We start from the raw sequence: 12,067 nt of genomic DNA, 5'->3' as shown, positions 1-12,067 counted from the left end.
GGCGTGAGACCGTGAACTGAGATTATCGAACTCCCGTGCTTCCTCCTTATATATGGGATTGTGTAAACAATCGAACATACGCACGCATGTTCATCGTCTCGTGCGCTGAGACGTCGTCGGCGGTGGGGTGGCGGCGCACTACGGTTTTTTACTTGCCGCCGGTAGGACCCCGAGAGGTCCCCATCCTTGGAACGCAGACGCTTTTTTCCGGCGTCATTCAAGCCGCGATACATCGATCCAGCGCGCTATAACATATGAATTTCTCGACGTGCAGCAACAGGTCGCACCGCGCAAAATGTGCTCTTAGTTTTTCACTCTTTTTCAAATTTACAATTAATTTATCGTAATTATGAATTCTCGATATACTTGACAGTTATATCGGCACAACGGGGTTTAAACGAAAGTTACCGCGACTCGTTCGCTAAGATATATCAGTATCGTTCAAGAGCCGCGAGAGAAAGTATGACTTTTTTCTACAGTTTATCAATCGGCGGAACCGCATTAATCATAGATAATCACAGAAATTATGTGGTTATCCAAATATATCTAACTGACGTGTTCACTTAGATAGCGGTCCCTAATGGTTATACTTCGCGGATCTCGCCCACATCTATAGACGTTTCGATTTTCCCCGAAAGACACGCGGTACCTATCGTCACGCATTTACGGCATTTGCACGTACGTTGGAAATTACGTTCAATCCCGTCAGAAATCTCATTGGCTCCGCGCACGCTATTCAGGCGCAAATACCGTTGTATTTGCATTGTGAATCAAATGGGAAAGCCGTGTCGTCACGGGCGAGTCGCCGGACTTTCGGGATCGACGTTGTGTTACGCTTAACAAACGATTATTTTTATCTCCAATGTACTCGGTGTGACGATCGATTGCCACTCGGCGGATTCGTTTGACCATACTTGGCGTCCACGAGAGAATAAAGTTCAAATCAGTCAAGAAAATATTTACAATTTACAGGAATTTTTCAGCTCAATGTTCCTTTTTCCATATTATACGGAGAGAATTATATAGTAGAAATTATTGCAGAATTTTGTAATCGCGCGCGCGCGCGTGAAATAGATCGACATTCTGCAGTATTTGATTCTTTTATATCATATTTGCTATTTATATTTTGGGAACATTAAAACGTAAAGCGTATTAAAAAAATGTACAATGTTTCTAGAAAAATTTATCTTTCTTAACAAGATAGACTACTAAATTATTTTACTGTACAGAAAAAAAAGAATGATTGTGCCAACCAGAAAAATAGTAAAATATGACATAGGTCTTTTCTTTTTGACTTCAAGAATCAATTCTTAGTTGCTTCTGACCTACCGATTCGTTACCTCAAAAATGCATTTTTTCAGGCAACGAATCGCAGTGCAAACATATAATGTCGCATAGCCAACGTAATCAGGAATTGGTTACGGAAGCTAGAAATCAAAATTATGCCATTTTTTATGTTTATTTTATTATTTTCTTGTTGACATAACTGTTCTTTTTTCCATATAGAAGTATATATTAAAAAAGGGAAGAATTTATATGAAAAGAAAAATTATATATATTCTCTCCATGTAGTAATGAAAAATTTATATTCGTCACGCAGCATACCTTCTTATTCCACAAAAGTAATTAAAAGTAACGCGCGCGTATCTCATTTATCTTTTTATATCTATAAAAAGTATATCTTTTTATGTCTATAGAAAGAAATGAAGAGAACGTGCTGTTTGTCAAAAGGTTTTAATTTTACAAACAACAAATCGTAGCGTCATTTACGAGTATAATAATTTGTCGCACAATAGAGATATTAATTATCTTTGATCGCGCGCGAAGCAGATCTATCTTTAATCGTCCGGGTGATCGAGGGCTCTTGACGTCAGGAGGTCAGTTCTTTTTCGCCGAAACGCGGAGTAGGGGTTAGTGACAAAAACTGCTGAATGGAACGACGACGCGTTACAACGCGTACAGCGATATGTCCCATAAAAAAGTGATACTATAATTAGTTGACTCGCGAATTCACCGAACTAAGATTAGCGATTTTCTCACGACCCACGATTGAGATCGACGCGACGCGTCGTGACGTACTACTATTTCGCGGGTGGCCAGTGTGTGTATCGCGATCGAAAGAAAACAAATAGGCGGCAAACGCAGAAGCGCATCGTACGCAATGGCTTTGGTGATTTCATCAAAATACGCTGAAGCAACTATGATGTGAATGAAACGTGATAGTTCATTCAGTGACGCTTGTGATGTGATAGAGCGTTTTGATCTGAGCTGTGACGTGTAACAGTGTATAAAACGTGTCACTTATACACTGAGAAAAGAAAAAATCTAAAAAATAGTAAATATTTAGTGGGTACACTAATATCACGTTTACTTAAATTTCTTTATTTAAAGATTTCTTTAAGATTTTAGAAAATATATATTTCTTCATTTGACAGATATTTTATATATATATATTATTACAAATAAAGATTATTAGTATCCACTGAATAAGTATTTACTGTCTCTTAAATATTTTTCCTCTCAGAGTAATGATCGACGGAAATTTAAAAAAAAATATTATATAATTAGTGTTATTATCTTCAAGAGTTATACGATTTATAAATATCAGTGATCAATGAAATGATTACGCGGTTTGCGGTTATATTGTACATTAAGCATTCATAACTAGTCGCGCTAATTACTCGCGTATACTGATTTGAATATTGAAACTGAGTCGTGTATAGGCGTGTAGTTTAGCGATTCATATATTTTGCGTAACAAATGATTTATTAATGCGGTATAACCAGACAGTCGAGTTACAGTGAATACATTTAAGCTCCACAAGCGCAAAGTACAACGAAAGGAAATTACAACCTATCCGCCCTTCGTACACTCCTATTACTACATTTGCCGCTTCTGGAAAATCTTCCTGGATAACAGAGCCGAACTATGAGATGCTAACCTGATTATTTTCACTCGCGAAAAACAGCAACAAAATATCGCGTGTATATACGAGTGGAATTTTCAGTGAGTAAGATAACTTAGAAGACGCGACGGTGTGTCACTTGCAAATATTACAAAACTATGTGTTTTTGATAAGGCGAAGTATCTTTAGCTATATATTTTTGAATAGCTGCATGTTTTATCTAGATCATTAATTGTTTAGATGCGCGTATTATATATATTAATAATATATTACCGCGATACAAGAGCACAATGGCAAGATTATATACTGAGAAACAAAAATCTAAGGAATAAAAATTATTCGGTGGGTACCTATTAACATACAGTGAGAAAAAAATACTTGAAAATTTATACTTGTGTGTGACATAAAGTTTATTCACACAGAAATAAACTTTATTTCACAGAAGTAAACTTTATATTTTACAAATAAATTTTCAAGTATTTTCTTTTTCTTTCAGTGCATTTATTTATATTATTAAATATTTTTCAAACAAGGAAACATTTTCTTAAACATTGAGTTTTTTTTACAATAATTGTTTATTCTATTTAAATTAAAGGATGTAGATATAAGTAAAAAGTAAAGTAAATATGTTATTAGTACCTACTGAAATAAATATTTTTTTATTTTTTAGATTTTTTCCTCGCAGTGTCTAGTTACATTTTACGGCATGTACATAAAAAGTCCGTAAATATTCAATGACAGGCAAATGATATATATATATATATATATATATATATATATATATATATATATAATTTTCTAAAGAAATTTTTTAAATGTTAGTACCTCACATTAAGATAAACTGTCTTACGACTTTTCGCAAAAAATGCGGCATATTCCTAGTAATATATATTTGTATTTTTATCTACTTCCTCTCCGATTAGAGTATCATTTTCGCGTCATGCGTTACAGGTAATGATCGAGCGTTACGACGAATACGGACTCTTTATGTACTCCTGTTATTTCCGATAGAATGTGCACTTTTGCACATCCGTGTAACGTGATTTGCGATATCACCGGAAGCAACGTTAACGAACAATCACGGTGGTGGATTATCGCGAGGTAAGGTGTCTACAGTCACGTGCTGTACGATTCCAAAAACGTTCAGTTCGATAGAAAACATTGCATTTTATTCGAGACGATTACACATATTATAAGTAAGGGAATGACAAATAAATAATACATGCAATGGTAACATGATACAATAAATAGAACAGAGCGCTGCGTAAGTATGCATGTACGTGGGAATAAATATGCTACGTGTAATTGAATAGAATAGAAATAATGTCCTTAAACACCTAAGAAGTGCGCGTCAATGTCAAGCGAAACCAAATCACGGGGCACGCGTGCACATACGTGGTACAAAAATATGCGTAAAACGTACTAATGATACAGACACGCTGAATAAGTACCGCGCCATCGGTATTACGAAAGATCGAATCTCTACACGATATAAACATATATATGTACACACATATATGCATGTATGTATATATATATATATACATACATATATATATATATATATATATGGGTCTTTAGCCTATCGCAAAGGACGCCACGTCGTTGTATGCTAGCGCGCAGGTAAAATTGAGACTTGCACGAACGATCCTCCCGTCGGACTTGATCCCGTTGGAAAGATTCTATCGTTCCGAAATTGACAATGGTCCTTCGTATTTCACATCGGCAAGCTACGGCGCGTCGACGCGCGCCTTCCACCCAAGGTGAGACGGCAGAAACCGCGAAACCGGAATCCTCGGGTTTCGACCAAGTACGAGAACACCTCTCGCGTCTACGACGGAGCGCGCAGTTCTAACGGGCTAACTATTGTATATACGAAAGATAAAATTGTCATGTTGCCGCGCGATAAGGCGAGATTCTACGATAAACACATACGAGAAAAGAGGAGAGAATCACCTACGTCTAAGGCACGCGTATAGTATGCGTCAACGCACGATACCTGTCTACATTAGTATGTATGTCTCTGTTGCGTGTGTATGTGTTGCGTGCACGTATGTCTTTGTGTGTGTCTGTCATGCGTGTGCCTGTGTGTATATTTCTTTATATATCTTTTTTTTTTTCATTTTCGTGCATGTGCGCGTATGCGCCTATCTATAAACGTAGGAACTCTGTACGTCCGCGTACGCTCGGGATATCACAGCTAAACACTTAAGCTCTCGCCGCCTGCTTAGAGAAGAGGGTTTAAAGCTAGAATAAATAAGTTTCACGAACCGCCGAAACTCGTCGTCATCTGACCTGTAATCGCGCGCTGATCCTGCAATCGCGCCATCGACACCTGCGCGTGTCGCACACAGATCGACCGTCGATTCGATTGAGCCTCTGGCGTCTGCGTCCGTGCAACAAGCCACTTTTCGTTCGATCGTGAGCGTAATCTATCCGTTGGCATATCATGAAATGAAGTATCGTGCGCAAGACGAGTCGATCAGAGAATGTATCTGTACATTTGGTTCTCTCTCTCTTTCTCCTCCTCTTGCTGTTTCCGTATTTCTTCTTTCTCTCCGTCCATCGTTCTCCGATAGGTGCGCGTCAAAAATTGCGTCTGAGAATCAAATCGGAAATTCCTTCCGAAATTTCTTGCACGCGCGCACATGGTATGACCGACGGCTGCGATTCGTTCGATCGACGTTTTACGAGTCAAAGTAAAAGCACCAATGCCCAGACACGTACTTAATCCTAAGCATTCTTTTGGTCTTTAAATATGAATATTCAGATTTTCAACATAGAATATATGTACATATTCATTTTATTTATATATATATATATATATTCTATATTGAAAGTTTAAATATTCGCATTTAGAGAAAGAAACAAGAATGTCTAGAATTAAGTGCGTGTCCAAGGATTGGTGTTTGGACTTTAAATCCGATCGACTCGATCGCGCCTGATACCCTCGTAACGCGTCATAACGCGTTTGTCAACGTGTATCCCCTATGCTCGGCACTAAAAATGTATGTTACTCGATATAATACTGTTCAGAAGTAGATCTCTTAATACTGGTCTCTAGTTTATTGTCCATTAAGAATATTTCTATTGCCACAGTCGGGCCGACCTGACTGTCCAGTGGAAAGACTCTCGAGTTAAATAATGATTCACCGCGCGCGGCAATTGGAAGTACTCTCGCTTCTTAATCTTAACAACAACACAGCATCAGGCACGACTTGCGATTGTATCGGCGAACCTGCGAGTCTACTGAACGATTCAAAAGTATCCAGACGAGAATGATGAGTCGCGATAATGGAATAAATACGTGGGTTATACGTTAAAGTACGTGTGACGTGATATACGAATCGACGCTGTACAGAGATACAAGTTGGCAGATCTCGGGGTCTGTGAAACGCGGGTTTCCTCAATTAGAAAACATTAACTCGGGTTTTTTCTGCTTGTTCCTCATCAGTCTGTTTCGCGGGGGTCCCCTCCTGGGTCGCTGCGGCAAGGAACTGTTTCGGCCCGGCGCGCGGGGGTGCTTCCTCTGCTTCTTCATTTTCATCATACTCTTGCCGCCCTTCCCGCCGAGTCTCTTCTTAGCGTTCTTCTTGAAGTTCAGTGGCTTGATCGTATTGGGGTCGCAGGTGCCGGGCCCTGTCGCGGTGGCGTTGCGGAACGCCCTCGTCCAATCGTTGAGAAACATCTGATAGAGTCTCAGCACGCCCCAATCCTGAATCAACATCTGCGTGAGATCGCCCTCCTTTGCCCAATCCTGGCTTTCTGTCACGATGTGCGCGGTATGTGTGGTGGGCAGTTGCAGGCCAAGATTCAGAATCGCGGTCTCAACCTCGCACAGCATCTGCAATCGTGCGTAGAAAGACGAGGTGTCACTTGAAATTCACTCACAGGCACATTTTCGCTCGCGGCAGGTCGACTGTCCGTCCGTCGTGACACGCTCGCGAGCTTTACGACGCGGCTTGATCAATGACCGTGTAAGATCGGGATAATAAAACGTCCATAAATCTAACGAGTCGCGTTTGTCGAACAGTTAATATGATTTACGAGCGATCTCGCGCGCGGACGATGCGAAATGCAAATTTCAATTAATAACACAGATTGCGTCGTCTCGAAGCGCGCCAACTCACCCGGAGAATCTCGTTGTACATCCCCTCGACGATCTCGTTCCGTCTGGTGAGATTGACGTTGATGTTCGATTTGAGATGATAGTCCCGAAGATGATTGAACGTGATGGCGAACCTCTGCAGCGCGTCGTGCAAGCGCGGCAAGGCGCGCTCGGCCTTCTTTCCCTTTTCCAGACACCAAAGCTCCTTGTGATACCACTCGAGCTGCTTCTCGGGCAGCCAATTCATTTTGTACTGCTCCTTCAGCACATTGTACACCTGTGGCAGAAAGATGAGATAATGTTTAGTCTTGCGCGCGCGGGGCCGTAATTATACGTCGCCGAGTAGCGCTCCCGGTATAATCAATTTCTGCGAATTCGCGGGATCCTACGTGGAATTATGCTGCATCGAATATTTAAGGATGCGCCACACGAACATGTCTCGCGCAAACGACTCGTATCGCGCTCGTATTATCGTCGTGCGCAATTTGCGCGACTCGGCGCGCGATCTCACGCAACTCTATCGCGATGCCGTCATGCCGCATAAATTCGATAGACCGCACGCGACACACTGCTGTATTTATGAATTATTTAGTAGATTATCCGACGTGACATTTGCGTGGCGGGGCCGCGCGAACGATCCTGATTCCGGCGGTAATAATCCCGCTACGGGCTACGAGCCGGTGCGTCGAGCCTCATACCGGTCCGCTGCCACGTTGTTACCACGCTGTTACGTTATCGAAAAGCACATTATCGCAAATCTGCCGCGGAATGCGGCCGTACGTATCCTGGGATAAGCTTCAAAGTGATAAAAGTCGATAAACAAAATATATCGCTCTATCCATGCGGCCCGAACGATTCGCCGCCGCCGTGAACTCGATCTTAGGCGATTTTTCTCTCTCTCTCTCTCTCTCTCTCTCTCTCTCTCTCTCTCTCTCCTCTTCTTCGCTTCTCTCGTTCTCTCTCTTCCTCTCTCGTGCTCTCGTTCTCTTTAGTAGACCAAACAATAACATCTATCATCTCATTACAACGACGTTATAAAGCCTCTTATGTAAATGCGCGCGCTTATCTTGGTCTCTCGCGCGAAGGGACATTATTTAATAACATCACGACGACGACGACAACAAGTTTTCAGTACACCGAGTGAGCGACGCGCGTTCCGCAACGCGGACGGGAAGCGATCCGTCATCGAATCCATGAAGTGGCTTAAAGCGCGCCGCCGCGCGGCACCCTTCAAGTGGAAAAAGTAATTACGCGTTGGATGTGCGCGGCGCGCATTCGCTCTCGCTCTCGCGCGTGGCACATCGTAACCGATGCAAATTGCCGACGGAAAGTAGGACTGTGTACTAGCGATGTTGCATTGTACGCACGTGCGAGGTCCCCCTCGAGCGGCTACCCACGCGGCTCTACCCTGACGCGACACGACGCGACGCGACGCGACGCGACGCGGCGCGATTAATGACGGAATTGCGGTCGCGAGCAGCTTGCAGATCTCATCTCACCTCATCGCATCCCGTCTGTTCTCACCTTCGAATAAATTTCGCGCATGTCATTGAGATCCTTCCTGAAGTGATTGTGCGCGACACGCAGCTGCGTCTTCACCCTCTTCAGCGTCCTGTGCACGCTGTGTCGCTGCGGCACCCTCTTGAGCGTGGCCACCACTTGGGTGCCGCAGGGTTGCAACCAGGGTTCCATGCTATAGGAATTGGCCGCGAGTCGGAGACTGCTCGCCGGCGCTGCCGAAGCCGGATTCAGCCCCGAGCTCAGGAAAAAGGCGAAACTCGTGAGAGTGACCGTTTGTGCCACCGAATCTGCAATAGAAAACAGAAAGGTCACGCTACAGAGATGTGCGTCAACGGCCGGACGATTGAGCGTAAAGACGCGTTTTGCTCGATGACATTTGTAACCTGACTTCTCATCGTCTGAACCGGTCGCGATTCGCCGTTACCAGATTAAGATATTAGATGAGATGCGATAGACGCAACAAGTGTGCATGACCCGCGACGTAAGGTGATATTTATATTCACGTTCGCGATCGATCGTGTAGATAATTCGCGGCTGGAGGGCCGATAAAGTCAGCGGATCACGACTGAAGAAAGGTCGCGAGCCATTTTGCGCGAGTAGAGAGGTGGAGTAAGAAGCGTGCGAAGAGGGAAAGGGAGAGTCGAGGTTCTTCCGACTTTCACACTCGGCGTACCTACACGGATACGTAGGTACCTACCATCGCGCACCTACGCGCCAATTTAACAGCGACCGATCGTCGCCCCCGCAGTAGGAAATGGGTTGCAAATCGGAGAATCAGGATTTATTGCGCAATTAAACGTCGCGGCTTACAACTGCGCGCGCGTCGCGGTTTTACCTCGAGCTGCGCGCGGATCTTTCGAAATTGTCGAGCAGCGAGGCAAGTGCGGTATAATCAGAGACAAATAAGACCATAATACGCCTCTCAGAGGCGGATGGGGCTCCGTCGAGAGAGAGAGAGAGAGAGAGAGAGAGAGACAAGAAAGAAGTTGAACTCTCGTGATGCAAGTGTGCGTGAAGAGGAACATCTCGTTCCTCCGTGCACGGTTGTTACACCAAGTTTCGAGTGTCGTCTGGACGAAACCCAGCACCACGCAGCGAAGGCATCGTGTGGCGAATCGATTGGCGATCAGTGCCGCGCTGGTAGTGTCGCAAAGCCCGACAAAGACCCGGCGCGAGCAAAGCGCGAGGGCCCGTGTGGGCAATTAACGCGCGTTTGATCATTCATGCGTGCCCGCGGAGAAGCACGTGTAAATTTATCCGAGGAGACGGCGCGAACGATCTCTCAGGTGTAATGGCGATTCGATGCGTACAATTTGCACGTCCGTCACGCGTGAACTAACGTGCGTGGCACAGTCATCGCGTGCACGCGCGCACGCTTGGCGAAAGCGCATGCGACGTGTGCGCTACGTGGTCCCGCGCGCACCACCACGTGTGTCGTCGAGAGACTCTTTGGCTCTTAATACCCGACGCTTCTTAATGACAGCTTCAGGGTACACACCGCCGAAGGTGGCGGTTCTTATCGCGTTTCCCATATTTTCTGTCGTCGCGTCTCGAAGAGGAAGCGAGTGCCTGGAGAAAGTGCGCTCATGGTACGGTGATAAATCAGGCTTCCGTGCGCTAGTTCTGATTCAACGAGTATCTCGCACTAATCCTCGACATTTCTCTCGTAACGCGGAGACGAATCTCGCTCTGTTCATATTTTGCAGTGACACTTAGGACTGTCTGTTTGAATTTCTCCCGGCTGGCCGGTGCGTGAGAGAGTTCAGCAATGTTCTTTCGCATTATTTCTTCGATTTACATGCGCCTTTCAGCGCGACGGGAACACTCGAAATCGCGAATCCGGTTGTCATGTGGATTTTTCTGCGGCGCGACGCGCTATCGCGACGAGGGATCTGCGCGCGAGCGACGTAACAATAAGTCCCAATTCGATTAGGCCGTTAGCGCGCGAGGCCGAAGGAAGCCGAGTTGTGTGGCTGTGTGTATCTTATCGTAAACTCACGCCTCCTCTTCTTCTCCCGGAGTTGCCCCGAGCCAGCAGTCTCAGGCGTTCCGTATCCTCGGCTGCAAACCGCGTGGGTGTACGCGTTAGAGGTGCACCCAATATTATATACACTCCTAACGACCGTCGCTTCCAACTATATCAATTTACGTTCTCAGTTAGTGGCGTTGCTGCCCTCCTGCGCGAATTATCCGGCATCTAAGGCGGACAGCGACAAAGTGACTTTACGCGAAGTTACGCGGCATCCACTGACAGGTTACGATTTAATTGCGCCGTTTTGCGCCGTGAGACAAGCGGATTGCTTGAAAACGATGACATGGTGGCGAATACAGGATAAGACGGCGAATCCAGGTGGATTAATTTCTCACGCGTCTCTAATAACTCATTCTTCAAGGCGATTACGCTTTTGGGAATATCGAGCGCCATTATGTAAAAAAAATACACGGAGCGGTTGTTCACTAATCGATTAAAATTTTCTGTGATCATAACGAATAATCTGCAAATCTCAATAATCGAAATTAATCAGCCATTATGTATATAATCGCAGATATTTCCGTTCGTTGATGAGAATTGTTAAGCAAGCTTTGATGTGATTGATTATACACTGATTAACAATTGATCTCATCAGTCGATTAAATTATTCGTGATTGCATACATATGACGATTGATGAATTTTGATGATTGATTTGCCGATTATTTTGATCGAGAAAATTTTTAATCGACTAAAATTTAGCACACTGACGCGCAAAGTCGATCGTTCTCTTGGTGCAAAATAATAATGAACAGCGATTAACTCGCGCAGAAGAGCTTGCGACGTATATCTCCTCTCGCTGGCGTAATATTCCCTGTAATCGCGGTCTCGCCACCTATGGGGGCACGCTAAATCGCACGCAATGACCACGTACCGCACCGCCTATAGGAATTCACCGCGTTATTTCACCGCGTAATTATTCGAGGAGGCGCCTCCGACTCCCTTCTTACGATACACTCTCATTACGTGCGATAACGCCGATTTCAAACGCGTTTCAGAACGAAACGTCCATCATTCATACGGGGGAATTATCCCAAATATACTTCTTTTCAACCATTCGCATTCCGGACGGAGTGTCGTGTCGACGGGGTAGCTGGCTCCGCGCGCGCGCGCGCCTTTAATGCATGCTTTCCTCGTCCCTCGATAGGCCTTGCCAAGGTGGAGTCGCGGGCTATCCTCGGCGATGGATTCTCCGGATGCCAGTAGTCGGACGATCGGTCGGCCCTCCGGTGATTTGGCGAAAAGGGGCGGCCAGGGGGAGGGGAAGGGCAGTGCTCTTTTTTTCCGCGGCACAGGACGAAGATTGTTGGTTTTGCAGCAGCGGTACCGCGGTGGTGAATGCCCCAAGGCGGCAAAAGGCGGTTGCTGCTTTCTGGGAACGGGTCGGAGTCCCGGCCGCACCGGGAGCGGTGATTGCGTGGTGATTAGCCTCCACCTTCGCCTCTCTTTGGACCGGCGAGAGAGAGAGAGAGAGAGAGAGAGAGAGAGAGAGAGAGAGAGAGA

The 12,067-nt window shown here is 45.0% G+C and overlaps 1 protein-coding gene across 6 annotated transcripts in view; it reads right to left on the bottom strand.

Annotated features, from left to right (window-relative positions):
* Positions 1-4,052: 4,052 nt before the first annotated feature.
* Positions 4,053-12,067, bottom strand: part of LOC116844635 — a 68,584-nt gene continuing 60,569 nt past the window's right edge. For all 6 annotated transcript variants that reach the window (XM_032816444.1, XM_032816446.1, XM_032816441.1 and 3 more), the window contains 3 exons: positions 8,538-8,821; positions 7,036-7,290; positions 4,053-6,749 (listed from right to left, as the gene is read on the bottom strand). In XM_032816444.1, coding sequence (XP_032672335.1) covers positions 6,312-6,749; positions 7,036-7,290; positions 8,538-8,821 — 977 coding nt within the window. In that variant the 3' untranslated portion in view covers positions 4,053-6,311. The remainder of the gene's footprint in view (positions 6,750-7,035; positions 7,291-8,537; positions 8,822-12,067) is intronic.

Source organism: Odontomachus brunneus, unplaced genomic scaffold (genome assembly GCF_010583005.1).
Source record: "Odontomachus brunneus isolate Ranch 3 - 2012 unplaced genomic scaffold, Obru_v1 Obru_scaffold_044, whole genome shotgun sequence".
NCBI classification, from domain to species: Eukaryota; Metazoa; Arthropoda; class Insecta; order Hymenoptera; family Formicidae; genus Odontomachus; species Odontomachus brunneus.
Note: the sequence above shows the minus strand (reverse complement) of the source record. Positions and strands in the feature narration are given on the sequence as shown.